Here is a 20,356-nt window from a genome sequence, read left to right on the forward strand (position 1 = left end):
CTACCCCAGTTTAGTAAAAATCAAAATAAACTTTTATAAAGATAATATATCTCTGTCAGAGAACTATTCATATAATAGTTAATTAATTAATAATTAATAGTTATCTTATATGTGACAATATTTACAGATTGTAAACCGATAGCAATGGCAAATTGGTTCCCCTTTTTTTAATTTTAACAAAAATACATCTTCTCAGTGGGCGGCACGGTGGAAGAGTGGTTAGCACACAGACCTCGCTGCTAGGAGACCAGGGTTCAATTCCACCCTCGGCCATCTCTGTGTGGAGTTTGCATGTTCTCCCCGTGTTTTTTTCCAGTTTCCTCCCACATTCCAAAAACATGCTAGGTTAATTGGTGACTGCAAATTGTCCATAGGTATGAATGTGAGTGTGAATGGTTGTTTGTCTATATGTGCCCTGTGATTGGCTGGCAACCAGTCCAGGGTGTACCCCGCCTCTCGCCCGAAGAAAGCTGGGATAGGCTCCAGCACACCACGCCCCCACCCCCTCTTGTGAGGGAAAAGCGGCAGAAAATTAATGAATGAATAAATATGGGTATGCGTGGGTTTTGTCCGGGTACTCTGGTTTCCTCCCACATACCAAAAACATGCAAACACTCCAAATTGTCCATAGGTATGAATGTGAGTGTGAATGGTTGTTTGTCTATATGTGCCCTGTGATTGGCTGGCGACCAGTCCAGGGTGTACCCCGCATCTCGCCCCAAGACAGCTGGGATAGGCTCCAGCACCCCCGCGAACCTCCTGAGGAAAAAGCGGTAGAAAATGAATGAATGAATGAAATATTGTAAATAATCCAAATTGTAAAAGTAGATCAGTGCTTCTGTGTTTGGGCCGGCAGAGAAAGCTTTGCTGGCCTTGACTGCACACCACTATTTTAATAATATACACAAGTCAAAGAGAAGCTGCCCATCGACTGTGCCATTTGTGCTCACGCTAACAGATCATGGACATAAGACGCCAAAGACACGTGGAGTCTCTTGTTCTGTCATCACTATCACTCTGCATCACTCTCCTGGGCCAAATGAGGTTTATCGATACACAGAAGCCCTCGGTAGCCACTTCATTCACTTGTTCTCCTGCTCTATATACACTTCTATATGGGGGGGGGGGGGCGTTTGTGTTTGTGGATGTGTGTGACTTGCTCCTAAGAAGCAATATGTGAGCAGACAGTGGAACTGTTGTATTACATCTCCCTGTAGCTGTTTGTGCTTTTTCCAGCACATGATATGATTCTAAAAAAAATACAGAATGTTGCTTTTGTGTGTCCGATGATTGTCCGGTTAGTGTCATATATTCTGATATTTTTTTCTTACATTTAATAATTGTATTCAGTAATATACTATTATATGGAGTTTTACCTCATGAGTCATTTAATGTAATATAAATATGGGTGGCACGGTGATTTAGTGGTTAGCGTGCAGACCTCGCAGCTAGGAGACCAGGGTTCAATTCCACCCTCTGCCATCTCTGTGTGGAGTTCCCCGTGCATGCGTGGGTTTTCTCCGGGTACTCCGGTTTCCTCCCACATTCCAAAAACATGCTAGGTTAATTGGCGACTTCAAATTGTCCATAGGTATGAATGTGAGTGTGAATGGTTGTTTGTCTATATGTGCCCTGTGATTGGCTGGCAACCAGTCCAGGGTGTGCCCAAAAACAGCTGGGATAGGCTCCAGCACCCCCGCGACCCTTGTGAAAAAAAGTGTCAGAAAATGAATGAATAAATATGGGTTTATTTTAATTTCCTGTTTAATGAAATGGATCAGCTAAATTCTGTAATGCATCCCTCAGCTCCATAGTACTTCTGCCAAATAGACAGTTTTGCGTTGACAGTGCGACAATGGGATTACAATAGTATAATCTGAAGGGTGGTGGTGGTGTGGGGCGGCATGGGGTCAACAAGGTCATTTTTCCTCTGTCTACCTTTTTGTGGTTACTTCAAAGCAAACCTTTGTCATTGTCCAGCTGGGAGATGTGTGCTGAATAATATTGTTCTTCCAAACAATGGTGAAGGTGTCAAAGTATACGACGCACCTGAGCTGAGCATATGTCAGTGTGGGGATGACACTGAGTGTTCTTCATCACCGTAGCCCATACAGAGTTCACATGTCAGTGGAATGGTTTATTTGCCTCTGCCTCTTACATTATTCATCAGTGAGGTGAACGACTACAGCAAGATCTGGGCTGACTCACTCTGACTTAGCTCGTGTGTGTGTGTGTGTTTGTGTGTGAGTCACTCAGTGCTTTTAGACAGATGAGGACGGCAGACTAGTGGAGGACAGCAGAGGTTTTATACTAGAAAAATAGCCCCTTCGATTAGATTACGTCATGAAAAGCATTCTCTCTCTCTTTCGTTCACCTTCCTCTCTCCTCTATGTCTCTCTTTTCTCCTTCCATATCCAACATGACACACACACACACACACACACACATGCGCAAACTCAATCATCAACAAATGGAGTTCACACCCTCGGGCGTCCACGTGGAGGCTGCCAGAGATACAGACACTAAAAAAAAAAAACAAATCATACCTCATGATGGTTTAGTGTTTCACTGACTGACTAGGCTTTTATTCTGCTGCAATCCAACACTCTCCTCACTGAAGCTGATCTCTCCATCTTTATCTGCTTTCATGCAATAATACTGGAGCTGTAGTCCAGTGCATTTATGATTTTTTTTAGCATTACGCACCCTGTGGTTGTGTCACTTTATGGTTAATTTAGGGCCTTTTACACACTGGTTATGAGAGTACACTGGAGTACACAGGTTATAGTAAGTATAGTAAGTAAGTGTACATTCATTCATTCATATTTTTTTTTCGCTTTTCCTCACGAGGGTTGCGGGGGTGCTGGAGCCTATCCCAGCTGTCTTTGGGCGAGAGGCGGGGTACTGGTCGTCAGCCAATCACAGGGCACATATAGACAAACAACCATTCACACTCACATTCATACCTATGGACAATTTGGAGTCACCAATTAACCTAGCATGTTTTTGGAATGTGGGAGGAAAACCCACGCATGCACGGAGAGAACATGCAAACTCCACACAGAGATGTGGAATTGAACCCTGGTCTCCTAGCTGTAAGGTCTGCGTGCTAACCACTCGACCACCGTGCCGCCAGTGAGTGTACACCACTGTTCAAATTACATTTAAAACCTGTATAGTTCAATGCTTCTGAGGTTGTCAACCTGATTACTTTTATTTCTAATTTCTATTTCAAATTTTTCTCATAGTATATTTACTATCTATTTGCTATTCTTTCTGTTCCAGATACCCAGATAATTATAAAAGATTGATTAAATAAATAAATGAACATTTCAATTCTGACTTTCAGACTTTCCGTGCATCCTTCCGTGCATCTTCGTTCTTTCTTCAACTCATAGTGTTTCTCACTTTCTTTCAAATAGCTTTCTGTCAAATTGCTGGCACTCGGAATTTTATTTGGCCACACTGTGGGTTATTTAGCAGTCACATGCAATAAAAAATGGTCACTCAATTCTGTGGATACAGTATAGGGCAAACTGTTCATTCTAATATTCTAATTTACCAAATGAATGTGTCTTACAGGATACGCTAGTGTTGTGTCAACAAAGTATGTAATATAGAAATAAGAATCTCATCAACAGATGGATCTTTGTAGTGTGAAACAAAAAGAGAGAAACTGCCGTGTTGGGAACCCATATGTGTTATCCAAAAACATGACGTGTGGTTTGACAGCGTGCCAGTGTACCCCGGTGCACGTATCTGAGTAAGCTATTATCAAGCATGTATAATTATACTGATATCCCTGTGATCACCGACTGTCTAGATAAACATGATTAGCATCGATTTGGCTGTAATCTCTGCCTAATCCATCGAAAGCAGGGATGGAGTGTGGGCGGGTGGGTAGGGTAGAGAGGGGAAAAGGATGAAGGAAAGAATGAAAACATGAAAGATGGGAATGAAGCGTGGTGAGAGGAAGTCTGACAAAAGGATGGAATAAAAGCCAAAACTTTCATCCAGCCATCCATTTTCTATGCCGCTTATGCTCACTAGGGTCGTGGGTATGCTGGAGCCTATCCCAGCTGTCTTCGGGCAAGAGGCCGGGTACACCCTGGACTGGTCGCCAGCCAAATCAGGGCACATATAGACAAACAACCATTCACACTCACATTCATACCTATGGACAATTTAGAGCAGGGGTCTCAAACTCAATTTACCTGGGGGCCACTGGAGCTAGGGTCTGGACGAGGCTGGGCCGCAAATAAAACGGAAAAAAATTAAAAATTAAGAAACCACATACTATAGTTGGTGGGTAGACAAATTATTTTTTTCAGATTAAAATGAACAAAGCATTATTAGAGCCCTGTAGACATGCCAAAACACGACTATAGTCACATTTATACTCTTTTTATTTACAACATATTGCGCAACTGCAGGGTCTTGAGACACATGCTAACTCGCAAACTAGAGAGCTAGCGACCTAAACAGTAGCCTCCAAGTTATTTCCTTTAAACTTAAAAAGCCAAAAACTTACCACTTCCACACGGATAGGGAGGATAACTATTAACAGTTATTTAACCTTTAACATGAACATTAATCAAACGTAATAATTTTTTCTGGGTACATGATACCATACAGCATCCATATCAAACTTGCGCGGGCCGCACTAACATTAAACTTTCATATCAAGGCGGGGGCCTCAAACTAGTGTCCTGCGGGCCATATTTGGCCCGCGGGCCGCGTGTTTGAGACCCCTCAATTAGAGTCACCAATTAACCGAGCATGTTTTTGGAATGTGGGAGGAAACCGGAATACCTGGAGAAAACTCATGCATGCACGGGGAGAACATGCCTGCATGCTAACCACTCCTCCACCGTGCAGCCTGATTGAGAATCATAATTTAAACAAAAAAGGGTTCATGTTACAAAAAGTCCATATTTTGGTGTTGAACTAACAAAATGTGTAGAACAAGTTGACATATGAAATAAAGTCATCATTATTCTATCACATTTGCTCTTGCCACTCCAGTATAATGTTTCTGAGTCTCATTAGATTGAGGAGCGTCTTCCTATCCCTCCCTACTAAATGATCACACATTCATCATAAGACTTATTTTAGAGTCAGGCTTCTTATAATTCCAGAATCATTCGAGATTCAAGAAAGCAGAGAATGCGGGGAAGGCATGAAATAATGAATAAGAAGACAAAGACACAAGAAAAGACAAAAGATTGAGGGATGAGAAGGAAGAGGCAAAGACAATGAAACAAATGCAATTTGAAACACTGATCAGTTTATCTGCCTTGCCCCTCCCTCCACTTATTGTGTGTGCGTGTGTACAACAAATAGTTGCACACAGAGTCATACATTTAAAAGAATACAGACGTATAGGTGGTTGTCACATACGCAATGACTCGATTAACAGCGTGTGACCATTGTCTTCATGTTTATTTCATCTGCACATTGAAGCATGTGGGCATTGTTTCCACATGCAGTATAATCACCACAGTAAAGAGGTGCTAATAGCTAAAGCGGTGGAAGGAACAAGAGAGTGAGAGAATCTACAGATTTCAAATGTCAATTAGTGACAAGCTAAAGTGGCCCCTCTTAACTGGTTGCAAGCCATAAATGCATTTACAATGCGTGTTGCATTACTGGGGCCAACATAAACCGCAACAGCAACAACTTGTGAGACCGCTTGAGTGGTCTTGACCAGACAGCTTCTTCATACGCTCACAGGAGACTACGCCATTGGATAGAAATATTAAAATGAAAAATAAATACAGTAGTACCTCAGTCTTTGTGAATGTAAATCAATTAGTTCCAGACACCCAAAAATATGAACAAAAATACATTTTAAAGAGAATAATTATGGTTTACATGCAGATAACAATGAAGGAAGGAACAAATTAATGTTTTACATAATTTTTACTTACTGTAAAATTCTTTTTTTTTAAATTTCTTACCTTCTTTTTCAAATTGCTGGCACTGGAAATGTTATTTGTTTTATTTAACAGCTGCACTCAATAGAAAAAAGTTTTATTTAGCAAGTGTTAAGTATTGACAGTGAGTATCGGGTGCTTGTTTGGACACTTGATTGATTCTGCAGAATGACACAGTACAGGCAGTCAGGAAAAGATGATGAAAAAATGCTGATAATATAAAATACTGTAAATATTAATTAATATTAATTAACATAAAATAGCTGAATGTGTTCATTTGATGATCAAATACATGGCAGACTTCGTGCTCAAGCCTCTTTTCCACTGAATTGGATCATGACGCCTGCCATTTTGTGTTTGTCAGCATGTCGCCAATATTAGAATATTGCAGAAACATTTATAATACACAATGATTTTCTACAGCCTTAATGTACGTTTGGCATCATTATTCTTGCTAATTAGACAATATGATGATGATGAGAAAAATGTCAGACCCATGTGCTTGCAATACTTTCATCATCCTGAAGGGGTGGGGCGTCCATGAGCTGGAAGGTGCTTGCCACTGCCATCCTCCCACAGAGAGAAAGCCAGGTTCCCAACTGTGTATTCATTACATCCCCTGAGGGGGGCGCTGTTTTTTCTGACCTACACTCTGCCAACAAGACTTTGACCTTGCTAAAGCGCCTTTAATCACTTCCTGTTTCCCACTGCTTGGCTCGCAACAACGTCGAGATGAATCTATGAAATCATAATTTTTCACATTCTCGCTTCCCGACCAAAGGGAGAAACTGTTCGCATATTTATCCACATAGAATATTTTCTTATAGTTGCTTGACCTACGCCGTTTTAAAGGTTTGTAAACATGTCTGCCGAAGAAGCGGACAAGCCAGCCACCACGGATGCTAACGCTGGGGATGAGGAGGAAGAATGGTTGTATGGAGGTAAAATGTTATTATTAATGTTATTATTAATTATGTCCTTAAATGTCATCTACCCATCAGCCAGTGGCGTTGATTTGTGTGATTGCTGCTTTATCATTGCACATCTCACCAGTAAAGCCATCGCTACATTAATATTTGCTAAATAGTTAGCCTATCTTTGCTAGGCTAACCGAGGCTATCTGAGCGTGACCCAAGTAAATACGTTTGTGTACGTACTTACTCGTTGTTAAATGAAATGTTTATTTACTATTTACTACAATGTTGGGCTTTTAGTGTATTATTTAATGTAAATTCATCACACGCTCACTTCTTTTCAGATGAATCTGAGGGCAAAGACGAGGAAGAAGCCAAACCGAATGCTGCTGACAGGTATCTGAAACGCATTTAAACAGACACAAACGACATCTATTTAAAGGGGAGTTCATGCACATAGAACGACAACGCCCCCCTGTTTGTATTTCAATTCACTAATGAAGTCAGTCACTTCATTTCCTCAATTCCTCAAAGTCAATGTTGGAAAGTTATGCAGCTTTTTCTCTGTAATACTTGCTTCATCCTCAACTCCAGAGTTACAGATGCCATATCTCTTGTACAGGCATTGTGTGTTATGTTCATAAGGTCTACTGCAACACATAATGATATCAGTCAAAGTAGAGATAATTATAACCGCCTATCCACAGTGCACCTGCTGATGCATCCACTGAGGAAACAGCCGCTACTGATGATGCTGATGATGATGCTCTTGCTGCTGCTCCTCCTCCTGCTGCTACACACGCTACGGGAAATGGTGTGGCCTCAGAGGTAGACCCCTTTTACATAGTGAGAGGCCACAGTTATTATGGTAACGATTGATATAAGTGCCATTAACTGTTTTCAGTCACAGGCTACTGGGGAGGCTGTTGGCGATGATGTGGAGAGTGACAGCGACAGTGATGATGACGACGACGATGTCCGTGTCACCATTGGAGACATTAAAACTGGGGCTCCACAATACACGTATGCTTTTGAAATACTGTCTACATGTGCACACAACAGAAAAACCTACTTTGCAAACATGTTTAGTTTTGTTATACATGTTATTTCTCATTTCTTATAGACCTGACTTTTGATGTATCCAACAGTTTCAGAAAATAGAGCTTGTGACTGTGAGGGTTTGGTTGTGTTTCTCCCTCAGACCATATGGCACCCCACCAGTTAATCTCAACATTAAAACGCCTGGCTCCAGGTCTTATGGACAAGGTATGTCTTCATTACCCTATCGCTGCTGTTGTAGCTACAACAACACTGTTCGCAGAGAGACACAAATAATCACACCTTTGTTTTATTTCTAGTTAATGCAAAACTGAAAGGAGTCGATCTTGACGCACCTGGCAACATCAATGGTGTTCCTGTGCTTGAAGTGGATATGGAGTTGTTTGAGGAGAAACCCTGGAGGAAACCAGGTATGTTTGCAAGCACAAATAACATCTCAGTACACCAACATATTCATATAAACACACAGTGTATTCATATTATTAGAACGATTTTGTACAACATAGCATTTTTACCCGGGGGGGTGACAACGCCCAAATGGCTTGTCCCCTGAAATCAACATTTTAGAAGTGAAAACTCCGCCAGAAAAAAAACACATGACAGTCCACGCACATCTCTGTGGTTGTGCTGGAGGCACGCTAGATCGCAGGTGCAGGTTCTGGAAGATCTAGAAAGCTTTATGTGAGCGTTATCGGGTGTAGCTGCTCAATTGGAGTCTACAACTCACTACAAAATGCAGAAAATTAGCATAATAGGTCACCTTTGATGTTGAATACTATTTTGTTTGGTTGATGAAGGGGCCAGACCCAGGCATATTTCCACCAGTACACATCCATATGAAGTAACATTTACTCCAACTAGCTGACGTATGTGTCACAGCTTATTTCTGACGAATGCAAAGATTATGGTCCTACTCTCTCTATGTTTGTGTGTGTGTGTGTGTGTGTGTGCAGGTGCGGATCTGTCGGACTACTTTAATTATGGCTTCAATGAGGACACGTGGAAAGCTTACTGTGAGAAACAGAAGCGACTGCGCATGGGCCTGGAAGTTTCTACTGTAGGGTCAGGGACAAGTAAAATCACCGTAAGTGAAGGCCCATTAGTGTATCGTCTCTTTGTGTTTTAGCAGTATCATTCATTTCTATATCAAGTGGTAGGTAAATTGGAAATAAAACCTCTTCTTTTTTGTTTGTTGCATCGTAACATCCAAGGTCCAGCAAGGCAGGACAGGCAATGAGAAAGATATGTCCAGTCTTCCTGTTCACACCTCCAAGCCTGACTTTACGTCTCCAGTCAGTCTCTACAAGTCTGTCACCAGTCAGGTCACCAGGTAATGCTTCTGCTTTTATCCTGAAGGCATTTCAGTCTCCATCACAACAGAAAGGTAGAAGCCCCATTTTGTTTTCCAGCGGACCAAATGGAAACAAAGTAGAAATAATGTGTAACAGTTTATAAAAAATGTATTAAACTATTACAATAGAAGACAGAACTTATGATGGTTAAAAAAAGGAGAAGAAAAAGTTCACCAACTTTTGTGTGTGTTGGTGTCTGTTACTCTCATCTCCTTTACACCCTGGTAGGATCTCCCCCACTCAGTGGACTGCCCCGTCTGCCCAGGACATGTCCTATTATACGTAAGTGGGCACGGCCTTGTCCCAACTAGGTGAAATGTAGATGATGTGAAATGTTTTCAGAAAATGGGGGCTCTGGTGGATTTTATTTACTGAAAAAATACCTCTGTGCTCTTTTTGAAGTACTGTGTGTACTTGTAATCATTTGGAAGTTGTATGTAACGTAACATAATTTGTAAGCAAGCTCAAATGGCATAGTCATGTCCAATTTTTCATATTGTACATTGCTGGTTTAGGATCATTTCTACATACAGTCTATGTCCCTCATGCAATATAGTATTTTTTTCAGTTGGATGAAAAGGCAAGAGTGTTTGCTGAGGAGCGATGGGTGTGCATCCTTGTTTTTTTTTTAACTTGCAATATTGCTTTTCTTGTTTTCCCAGGAAGTCAAGTGGTAGCATAGATGTAATTGGTGGGCAGACTGCCACTATCAGCAGGGTGGAAGGGCGACGTAGGCATAACCTGGAAGGCAATAACATCCAGGTATTTTAAACACACACAATTAGTCTAATGAAGAAAAGGTAAATTATAATTCTTACACTGTGGCTGTCATGGTACAGGTGATCTCTGAACGTTCTACGTCAGAGGCAGAGTCTACCACTGCTAAGATGCCCACGTTCTTCCCTCCTGGACCCCTCCCTCCAAACATCCCTCCGCCTCCTTTCCTGCCCCCGCCACCCAACGTCAGCTCTGCACCTCCACTTATCCCGCCACCCAGTAAGTTGTATCTTTCTCGAATAGCCTATCTTGTGCAAATCTTGTATGGTATATGACACTAATTACCTTCTAACTTACTTTTTATTTTTGTCTCTCTCAGGGTTGCCCATCACTGTACCTCCTCCAGGGTTTCCTCCTCCGCCCAGTGGTCCCCCGCCTTCTATCATCCCCACTATGGACAGGTAATGTTATGAGCTGCGTAGAGCCGACAAACAGCTACAGTAAATTAATTTATTCATTTTGTACCGCTTATCCAGTATGGTCGGTCTGACTTCAAGTTGATGGTGTCAGCAAGCTTTTCTGATCCTCTCATCCCAAAGTGCTGTCAGGAGAGCGCCAAAATAGTAAAACTCTAGTAGTAGTAACAGCAGAGCTCTTGCCATGAACGTCCTTTCCAGTCAACAACATAGAAAAAAAAAGTGTGAAAGGAAGGGAGATGGCGATACTATGCAAGACATGAGGGCATGACAATACACATCACAGTGTCCTCTACAGGTTGCAGGCTGCAATAATACGAAAAACACGTGATCGTTTTTTGTGATCAGCTTTATAAAAGCATTGATCAGCATGTGCCGATCATCAGCTGATTAATAGAAAATCTTGTTAATGCTCTTGCATTTCTACAACAGCCATCCCGGGGGTTACGATGGACGCGCTATCCCTCCATATCCATTCCCGCAAGGTCAGTGGGCATTGTCAAATTTCTGCATTATTAATTCTGAATATTAAACACATCTTCCATTGCTTGTGTTGTTGCCAAATAAACATTGAAACATATCTGACCACTTGTTATCTTTAGGTGCCTACCCTCCCCCCATGTCTGGCGGTGTGCCTCCTTCCTGGCCTCCGTTAATGGATAACTCCAAACCATGGGACTACTATTCTCGGCGGGACGACAAGCGCGACAAAGACAGAGAGCGGCCCCGAGAGAGGACGCATGAGCGGGATAGAGATAGAGAAAGGGAACGAGAGCACAGCCCCTCGGGGATTGGATACACCAGGTGAGAATGAAGAAGAGTAGAAAGTGTTGTATGGAAACATCCCCATGTGTCCCAATATTAATGTCCCTGTCATGTCAGTATCATCAGTAGTATAATCTGCTCCTTTTATTTATTTTTTTTATTGCGGAAAAGGTTTTACTCGTAATCCATGTCACTTTTTGTTTTGCTATATAAATCTGATTGCACTTTATAACAGACAGTAAGGCCCCAGTAAGTGTGATATTTGACCACCGTTGTCCTTGCCCCAGTGACGAGGAGCGATATCGTTACCGAGAATACCAGGAACGTGCTTATGGAGACCGTCATCGCGAGCGAGCAAGTCGTGAGAAGGAAGACAGACACCGGGAGAGGCGGCACCGAGAGAAAGACGAGGGGCGCCACAAGTCCTCTCGCAGGTATGCCAACATGTAAACCTCAGGGGGGCGCAGCTACACTCTCCCGTCCAATTCCTCTTACCGACTCGACGCCACAGTTTAGCCTTGTCCTCTCTCTCTCCTTCTGTCTAAGTCTTATTGATTTCTCTGTCTCTCATTGTTTTACCCTTCATCTCTGCACATTGGCATCCCCCTCGCTCCGCCCTTGCCCCGCTTCCTCTGTTAGCAGCAGCAGCAGGAGGAGGCACGACAGCGAAGAGGGTGACAGCCACCGGAGGCACAAACACAAGAAGAGCAAGAGGAGCAAGGAGGGCAAAGAGACCAGCGAGGACATGGGTGCAGACCAAGAGAATCAGGAGGCTATGGAGTGAACACAACCTATTCTTTCCTCCCTCCTCCCGCTCTCTCTCTCTGTCTCTTTGTCCAACCCACCATGTCACCCACTTAAGATGAGAAAGAGAAATGGAGGAGACGAGTGCAGACCAACAAAACAGGGATGTCACAGTGATTCATGTCTCCTGTCACTTCTCTAACCATCAATCTCTGTTCTCCTGCCAATCTGTTGCTGTTTTTCCTCGCCACGAGAATGGATGCAGCAAAGCAGGTGGTGAAGGAGTAGCCATTTTGCTGAATGTTAACATCACCTCATCCGCCTCCTTCCCTTTCTCCAACATGTCTACTCTTTTTGTTTCTTTCTCTTCATTTGTCAAGTTCAATTTGTTGTGTATGAAGACAGAAATTGTCACTTAGTTCCAGAGTTTGTCAACTTCAATTAAAAAAAACACATTTTTGATAACTTTTCTTGGAAAATGTATTTTGTCCCCAATTAGTAGTATTAGCTCTGTCTCAAACTTAGAATGTCGAATTTGAGTGTTAACAGTATTTTAATGTTAGCAAATGGCATTATGTAAACTGGAATTTAAAAAAATCTACAGACAGTAAATGTAAGTTTTTAATTTGAGGTAGTCAAAGTAAAAAAGGACATAGTTCAAGTAACCTTCAAGTTTTTAAACCTAAAATAAATTTTAAAAATTTGCATGTGCCCTAACCTTTGGCCTGTATTTTGCCATCATCTGAAATACACCAATATTTTCTGTATTTTATTGAACTATAAATGACTATTTATTATTTACTTTATTTATTATTATACAGGATTATATACAGTACATTTGTATTTATAGCTCCAAATGACCTGAAAACTAGCATGCTAAACGAAAAGATAGCACACATGACAAATCTATTTACCCAACAATTTATTTTATTTTGAACAATCATGTCAATTAAATTTAATCCACAAAGACTGAAGTGCACACTTTCATACTGATTTTCATTTGCACAAGTACGCGTCTATGACTGATCTCTAATACAAGGGCTGGTAGAAACATAAGCACTGAGGCCTTTAGTTCCAAAATGTTGAATAAATGAATGAGTGCAGCGACCACCTCCAGTCAGTCTTCACTTAGTCATCACAAACAGTGAAAACTCTCGTGTCATTTGACCAGTACGACACAGCAAGCGCTTGTATCAAACTTCTCTGTTACTTGATCCTTACTTATCCTCCTTGCTAAGCCCTTTTTTCTTTTGAAAATCTTTAATGAAGCTAATCGCCTCAACAAAGCTGCTCTGTAAAGTGGCAACTGGATAAAAATTCCATCCATTCCTGTTGCGGGTCAAAGCTCAAACAAGCTCAAACAAAAAAAAAAATTCCAACCCCCCCCAGTCTGCTTCTATATGCTTCACTTACATCTGCTCCGAGACGAGTAAAAACATTTGGAAGAGCCGATGAAGAGGATGAAGTGTTTTGTTGTTTTTCTGGGTCTTCTGTCTGTGGGGTGTTGTGCTCCTTTATTGAGCTGCGACACTCTGCTCGAACCAATCAGTGTCAGCAATGAACAAGTAAGTGAAAATCTGCTTTCTTTTGCATATTATTTGTTTTGTACACAACTGAAATTCACTATTTGATTGGAACGCAAATGTGTTTTTTATCAATAACAATTTGCCATAATTGCAGGTGAATTATATTACATTATAAGACTGCTCTAACGTGGATATCACACAGATGTTGGGCCGCTGGCTGTACATCGGTGGCAGCTCCGACCTCCCGGGAAGTCGATCTCTGGGCCTCCTGATGAACAACATCTGGCTGGACATCAGTGCCACGTCCCGCAGCAACGTGCTCAACATTGTCCAGGCTCAGAGAATGTATGCTGCACCCCCTACAACCACAATAAACAAAAATAAACATTGCTCAAGTAATACTGAGCATTCTAATATTGTGATTACATCCCCCCTTCTGTCCAGCTATGGCAAGTGTTCAAGCTTAACGTACAATGTGACGATGGAGAACAGCACCATGTTGATTGGTCAGCCAACATGCTTACATCAAGTCTTACGAACTCTACTTTGTGTTTACTGTATGTCTTATATTATTACTATGTGTGTTTTCACAGAGCATCCTTTTTACCTGAAGGAAGTCTACCTGAAGACGGACTGTTCAGACTGTCTGGTGGTCTATGAAGAAGTCAACTCCACCCAGGACTCTTTTAAGAGTCTTATGCTTTTCAGTAAGACACACCTATCCCTTCAATCATTGTTGATTCCCATTTGGTTGTCTGTTGTTAGTGTTGCATGGCTGATTGTTGTTTTTATGGTTTATCAAATCAACTTTATTTGTATAGCACTTTTCCAGCAAAGACATGCAACACAAAGTGCTTTACAGAATTAAAACAATTACCACAATTAAAAGGAAAAACAAAGAAACAAAAGGAAGCCCCTCCCTCCTACCCTCCATACTAGACACACACACACACACAATCACACACAGTAGGGAGACATGGAATTGGAACTGAGGATCAAGGAAACGCCACCTTTGGGGCCGTCCACACTGGGAGGACCCGCAGGCCGTGCCATCGGGGGACCGACTCCGACAGACGGGCGGACCCCCGAATTAAAGGGAGGAACCCCCAGCCGGCCGGGTCAAAGGGACCCAAGGATGGCACCCCCTCAGCAGCCCTGACACAGCCCCCAGTGTGGAGGACCCCTCCTGAGGAAATACTGGAGTTAAAAGCTAAAGACTAAAAGCATAAAATAGGACTAAAAAGATAAAAACATAAGAAAAGTTTAAAACTATTAGTTAAAAGCCTGATTAAAAAGGTGTGTCTTTAATCTTTAATTGCAGCCCTGAGGCTCTCCGGCAGGCTGTTCCACAGGTGGGGGCCATAGTGGCTAAATGCTGCGTCACCGTGGATTTTAGTTCTGGGTTTTGGTATAGTTAAAAGGCCAGTTCTGGAGGACCGCAGGGTCCACGGGGGGTTGATATGGTAAAAGCAGATCATCTTATTGCTTATTGATGCTTTGTTCATTCATTCATTCATTCATTTTCAACCGCTTTTCCTCACGAGGGTCGCGGGGGGTGCTGGAGCCTATCCCAGCTGTCTTCGGGCAAGAGGCGGGGTCCACCCTGGACTGGTCGCCAGCCAATCACAGGGCACATATAGACAAACAACCATTCACACTCACATTCATACCTATGGACAATTTGGAGTGGCCAATTAACCTAGCATGTTTTTGGAATGTGGGAGGAAACCGGAGTTGATGCTTTGTTGATTATCGTTATAATTATTAATAGATATTTGCTTGGTTGCTTTCCAGGCAGGCAACGGAACATCTCACCTGCTGACATAGAGTTACTAAGAAAACAAGCAAAGTGTCTTCAGATGCCCTCCCCACTCATGATGGACCCCAACAACGGTGAGGAGAAGCATCACACGTTTACACACACTTGGTCACCCTATGTATATTGAGACACTATATTCAATATGCAATATATGCAATGTACTAAGTTCTATGTGAAGTATTTCCATAATGCCTCATATTAACTCACTAACAAGATCTCAGTGTATAGACTGGTCATATATCTCATCTCGTTTCATATTATTTACATACTGTATTGTATATAACTCTGGGAAAAACTGTTGATTTTGTTAATTCTTGGGTTGTTTATTTTTCTATATTGTGTATTTTGTACTGCTTAACTGATTCTGTACTCTTGCTGCTTTGCAATGCAAATTTCCCCACTGAGGGACGAATAAATAATCTTATCTTATCTTATCTTATTCCATACAGAGCTCTGCCCAGACGACACTGAATCCTCAGATGGACTTGTCGCCCTCAACTCGTTGTTAGAAAGCAAGATGGCGCATCGGGTTGCGAGACTCCTGGATAAACTTTTTGATTTCTTTGTCAACTGATTGACATCATGGGGGTAAATACTTCTACAGTGCTATCTATAACAAATCAAACCTGTCTGTAGTCGTGCCTTGCTATGATTTGCTATTAAAGTTCACTCACAGAAAGGTTTTGATGTTGATATAATAATCTACACTCCCATTTTTTACAGTAGGTACCCAATATTATGGCTTCTTTTAATAGACATTAGATTTTTAGTAGACCATCAACTGAATAGCAAACACATTACGAAACATGCACAAACAACTTTAGGGGTGAACTTTGATGTGTGTACTTTATTGAGCTGGGAGCAGCTACGATTGATCAGTCTAAACGGAACAACTCCCAAGATCTTCACACACAGTAAGTAGACGTGCCGAGCTGCAATGTTCTTCTTAATTCTTGCCGCGGTGCTTCTGGCCGCCGGGCAATCTGCTCCTCTGGCTGACTGTGACACGCTGACACAGCAGTTGCCAATCCAAGGACGGGACCAGGTAAGATACTTTGTTTTGGGGGAGGGGGGGGCTTCATCGTAATTGTATGTCCTCTGTGTGTTGTAGTTCTTGGGCAGGTGGACGTATGCAGCAGAGAGCATTAACATTCCGGGATCCAAATTGCTTACGAAGATGTTTGTGGACACCGTGTGGGGGGATATCTCACCTGCCATTGAGAGTGATTCCTTAAGCGTGCGTCAAGTGCAGAAAATGTACAGTAACTATGCCTGAATAATATCATATTATTCATACCTTGGTCAGATTCTGAGTGTATAAACTGTTAGTGAATGGCTGGAAATGACACAAAATGTGACCAAAGACTGTAAGATAGAGCTACGAGGTTTTATTCAATTTAGTAGTGTTTCTCATTTTCTTTATTCACACATAAAAAGATTCAAGAATTCCGAAGACGATTCTGAAAGAACTACTATCTTTGCAGAAAGTGAGTCACCAATATGTGGATGCTTTGTATGGGCATTCCATTCCCTGGAATGATAAGTGGGCAAACCCAGATAACCCAGAGTGTGTATGAAAACATTATATTCTTCAAAAACAATTTTCGTAAATATAACATCACTTCTTACACTTTATTGTGTCATTGCCAGCCTGAAGATATTTATTCAACAAACGTTATGAATGAATACGTTATAGAAATGCTATTATGAGGTCTCCTTCTCCCCCCAAAAAAAGGTTTGGTAGCTGCTACAGCGTGACTTCGAAGATGACCTTGGCAAACAACGCTCTCACGATGGGTGAGTTGGACTTGTAAACATTCACATCGATCCTGTTCTCTTTTTTTTTTTTTTTAAACTTTGGACTACAGAAAGTATGTCAACAAAGTGTCTTTTTTATGTTTGCATTTGATTTCCAGTGCATCCTCTTAATGGTTCGGAGGTTCTTCTGACGACCAGCTGCTCTGACTGCATGGTTGTTCTGTCCAATTATACCATCGGGGAAAGCACATACAATGGGGTTCAGCTGATGAGTAAGGGCACATCCACACAAGCCACTGAATAGGAATAAGAATCATCCTATGAATAAAAAAAAAATCATAGAGTTTTCAGTAAGGGAATAACATTTTAATGCATAATCTTTTCTTTTTGTTACTAATTTTTGGTAGTACACGCAACAAGTCTACTTGTCTTCCACATAGGAAGTAAAGTAAACAATGGATAACCTTTCTGCTCTAGTTTAGTACCGTGGTACTGCTAAATTTGTAAGTAAATACAGGACCAGTATCACCGATACTACGTGGATCAATCTGAATCAATCTAAATCGGAATGAATTTTTATGGCCCTTTTGGTGCTCCTCTTTCTTTCTGCCATCCTCCTGCTCTCTCCGTGGTGCTGAGGCAAGTGACGGTAAATCAAACACAAGAGAGAGAGTCTAAGTATTGATCTTTATACATTGGTATCAATCAATATTGATACCAACATTGGGATTGATATTATCGATATTTGGATCGATCCGCCCACCATCATTATCAGTTGTCAATTGCTGTGTATGTGATGAAAATGGCTGCGACCCTCACATCTTCATCCACTTTGGATGGCTGCAACGTCACAGTGGCTTCATCTTCAGCACATACACACCATTTGCTGCAGGTCTCGGACTGTAATGTCCGTGAATATTTTCTGTTGAAAATGTGTCCATTAGAAGTGGACGTAGCAGAGATGAGGATGAGCTTAGGTTCTCATTGGGAGTGACCAGGATGGATAGGATCAGGAACGAGTACATTAGAGGGACATTACATGTTTGAGGCCTTGGAGCCTCTATCTATATATTGGTAGGAGGCGTAAAGGAAGACCAATGAGGAGGTTTTGGATGTAGTGAAGGAGGACATGAGGGTAGCTGGTGTGAGACATGCAGAAGACAGGGTTGGATGGAGGAGATTGATTTGCTGTGCCAACCCCTGAAGGGAAAAGCCCAAAGAGAAAAAAGAAGAAGGTCATACAGTGTAACAAAAAACACAAATAAATTTGTTTGTGTTATTGCGATAAAGTGTTATATGACGTAATTGTAAAGACCATGTTCTTATGTTTACCAGCTAGGCGACCCAAAGTGACAACTGCTGAGATGGACGAGTTTAAGAGACAGGTGGACTGCCTGAACTTACCCCCACCAGCCGTCCTGGACTCAGAAAAAGGTCAGAATATTGAACTTTTGTGTTTTTGAAATAACGTGTTCGCTAATTACTAGCATTGAAATCAGAAAATATGATGTGACTGTCGCCTTCCCTGGAATGACTTCAGTTCATCCGTTCTTCTTTCTTGGAATCCTACAGGCTTTTGTCCAGAAGGTTCAAAGGACACTGAGACCATCGACCTGACGGACATAATGGCTGATTCCAACTCAAATTATATGAAACTATTCAACAAGCTGTTAGGCAGTGAAACTGGAGTAAAGACACTTTTGGGTTTGATTACTCAGTTTGGGCAATCAGCATAAACGTGTATCTTAATATGAACCCAGACACAATAAAAAATAATAAAGTATAATAATAAAATAATAATAAATAAAGTGGAAGCTGCCACAGTCTTGCTAGTTTGTACTTAAAGACAACAGGAATGAAGTACTTTGTCATTGTTAGTATATCACAGTAAAAATATCAGTGTATTCCTAATAAAGGCACGCCAAATTACCCTGACTCATTAAAAAAAAGTAAATGATTCAATAAATAAATAAACAGGCAAAGATTTCAACCCCCCAATGGTGATCTGGACTTTCTTATATGGGCTGCATATTGCTGGACCTATGTACCCGGAAGTCCTCGGGAGACCTTGGGAGTGTGACCAATCACAGCGGAGTGGGCGTGCCGGTGTTGAGTAAATTTAACAGGCCGTTTGGGTCAGTAGCAGAAAATTCCATGTAAAACTGCAGAAAAGAGGTGCAGAATCTGGAAGATCTAGAAAGCTTTGTGTGCGGGTTATTGTGTGTAGCTGCTCCATAGGAGTCCACAACTCGATACAAAGAGCCAAAAGTAGCATAATTGGTCCGCTTTAATGTTTAAAGTAACATATTTTTAAATATCGGTCTGGAATTACAGTAATTAATTTTTGACATACATAGCTTCATCATCACCTTTTAAACACATTTTGCTAAGCTTACATGAATGTAAAATTAATTAGAAAAAATGTAGAAACTTGTGTGCCTTGATATCAAACACTTTTTTTAAAAGTCGGCCATAGCGCACCAACTTTTATAGGTGAGGCCCCAGGAGTGTTTGTTATTCTTGTAGCAGAAATATTTTTTAAATTAAAATAATGTATCTTTGTTCATCTATACCTGTGACATATACCGACTATACATCCACTGGATAATGAACCTGTAAGTTTTGGCCCAAAAAAGGGTGGAAACATCTCATCTCATGAAGCAGCTCAGCTCAGGTTTACTAATCAAACTCAGATACACTAAGAAGAAAGCCCCATTGCCTGCTTTATTGGTAATTTATTACTGCACATACACCTGCATATGGGTCATATATACATACATCTTTCTCCCCAACAACACACAAGTATTACATTCATTTCCTGGCATTCTGTCACTTCTTCCTGTTTGTTTCCGAGATCTCACCAAGGGGTTACAAAAGTTTAGACATACTTTGTCTTGCTATTAAATGAGAAAGTGTCTCCAGACTTACGGGTCTCTGTAAGATCACTGTGTAACCACACACACACACACACACACACACAACTTCTGTGCAGGCTTGTAATCACAGTCTGAGATCAACATTTGCATCATGTGTGCACGCTCTTCACAAATATCTGCATATTATGGCCTCACGCCTTTAAGAGACAAATAAATAAGAAATGAAACATAGAAATGTCACGACCCAGTGATGTGCATTGACACTCAAATTACCGTATTGACCTGAATACACCACGGGATGATTGCCCGAAAAACAGTCCATAAAAGATAGGTTGTTTTATATTTGGAGTTGGAAATTTATATATAAGCAAACCATGACTTCTGCCTAAGTAAGGCAGAGCTTTTCTTCCTGTC

General features: G+C 41.4%; 3 protein-coding genes across 5 annotated transcripts; all 3 read left to right on the forward strand.

Moving 5' to 3' along the window:
* Positions 1 to 6,592: 6,592 nt before the first annotated feature.
* On the forward strand, positions 6,593 to 12,428 carry fip1l1b (FIP1 like 1b (S. cerevisiae)). Of its 3 annotated transcripts, none has more exons than XM_058065441.1 (16): positions 6,593 to 6,877; positions 7,195 to 7,246; positions 7,558 to 7,678; positions 7,755 to 7,873; positions 8,052 to 8,116; positions 8,209 to 8,319; positions 8,863 to 8,993; positions 9,121 to 9,239; positions 9,490 to 9,543; positions 9,924 to 10,023; positions 10,101 to 10,257; positions 10,358 to 10,439; positions 10,887 to 10,939; positions 11,057 to 11,258; positions 11,507 to 11,653; positions 11,862 to 12,428. In XM_058065441.1, exons 1-16 carry the CDS (start codon positions 6,799 to 6,801, stop codon positions 12,001 to 12,003), a joined length of 1,734 nt encoding a protein of 577 aa, XP_057921424.1. In that variant the 5' UTR covers positions 6,593 to 6,798; the 3' UTR covers positions 12,004 to 12,428. The 3 variants fall into 3 exon arrangements, with proteins under 3 accessions (XP_057921424.1, XP_057921425.1, XP_057921423.1); XM_058065442.1 differs by having other exon boundaries at positions 7,761 to 7,873; positions 11,859 to 12,428; XM_058065440.1 differs by having other exon boundaries at positions 6,594 to 6,877; positions 11,859 to 12,428.
* A 138-nt stretch (positions 12,429 to 12,566) lies between these two features.
* On the forward strand, positions 12,567 to 15,907 carry LOC131123240 (uncharacterized). The gene is made up of 6 exons (XM_058065446.1): positions 12,567 to 13,528; positions 13,692 to 13,834; positions 13,934 to 13,995; positions 14,083 to 14,196; positions 15,284 to 15,382; positions 15,758 to 15,907. Exons 1-6 carry the CDS (start codon positions 13,415 to 13,417, stop codon positions 15,880 to 15,882), a joined length of 657 nt encoding a protein of 218 aa, XP_057921429.1. The 5' UTR covers positions 12,567 to 13,414; the 3' UTR covers positions 15,883 to 15,907.
* A 168-nt stretch (positions 15,908 to 16,075) lies between these two features.
* On the forward strand, positions 16,076 to 19,987 carry LOC131123224 (uncharacterized). The gene is made up of 6 exons (XM_058065445.1): positions 16,076 to 16,353; positions 16,420 to 16,565; positions 17,044 to 17,105; positions 17,225 to 17,338; positions 18,402 to 18,500; positions 18,639 to 19,987. Exons 1-6 carry the CDS (start codon positions 16,246 to 16,248, stop codon positions 18,800 to 18,802), a joined length of 693 nt encoding a protein of 230 aa, XP_057921428.1. The 5' UTR covers positions 16,076 to 16,245; the 3' UTR covers positions 18,803 to 19,987.
* Positions 19,988 to 20,356: the final 369 nt, after the last annotated feature.

Source organism: Doryrhamphus excisus, chromosome 1 (genome assembly GCF_030265055.1).
Source record: "Doryrhamphus excisus isolate RoL2022-K1 chromosome 1, RoL_Dexc_1.0, whole genome shotgun sequence".
NCBI classification, from domain to species: Eukaryota; Metazoa; Chordata; class Actinopteri; order Syngnathiformes; family Syngnathidae; genus Doryrhamphus; species Doryrhamphus excisus.

What these genes read in the sequence shown, in the direction of transcription:
- LOC131123224 (XM_058065445.1), top strand. Translation starts at nt 16,246, where the DNA reads ATGTTCTTCTTAATTCTTGCCGCGGTGCTTCTGGCCGCCGGGCAATCT. An exon ending in AAACAACGCTCTCACGATGG is followed by an intron (nt 17,106 to 17,224) that starts GTGAGTTGGACT and finishes TTTGATTTCCAG; the next exon opens with TGCATCCTCTTAATGGTTCG. An exon ending in CAATGGGGTTCAGCTGATGA is followed by an intron (nt 17,339 to 18,401) that starts GTAAGGGCACAT and finishes TATGTTTACCAG; the next exon opens with CTAGGCGACCCAAAGTGACA.
- fip1l1b (XM_058065440.1), top strand. Translation starts at nt 6,799, where the DNA reads ATGTCTGCCGAAGAAGCGGACAAGCCAGCCACCACGGATGCTAACGCT. An exon ending in GGAAGAATGGTTGTATGGAG is followed by an intron (nt 6,878 to 7,194) that starts GTAAAATGTTAT and finishes ACTTCTTTTCAG; the next exon opens with ATGAATCTGAGGGCAAAGAC. An exon ending in TCCATATCCATTCCCGCAAG is followed by an intron (nt 10,940 to 11,056) that starts GTCAGTGGGCAT and finishes TGTTATCTTTAG; the next exon opens with GTGCCTACCCTCCCCCCATG.
- LOC131123240 (XM_058065446.1), top strand. Translation starts at nt 13,415, where the DNA reads ATGAAGAGGATGAAGTGTTTTGTTGTTTTTCTGGGTCTTCTGTCTGTG. An exon ending in TCAGTGTCAGCAATGAACAA is followed by an intron (nt 13,529 to 13,691) that starts GTAAGTGAAAAT and finishes GATATCACACAG; the next exon opens with ATGTTGGGCCGCTGGCTGTA. An exon ending in GAACAGCACCATGTTGATTG is followed by an intron (nt 13,996 to 14,082) that starts GTCAGCCAACAT and finishes GTGTTTTCACAG; the next exon opens with AGCATCCTTTTTACCTGAAG.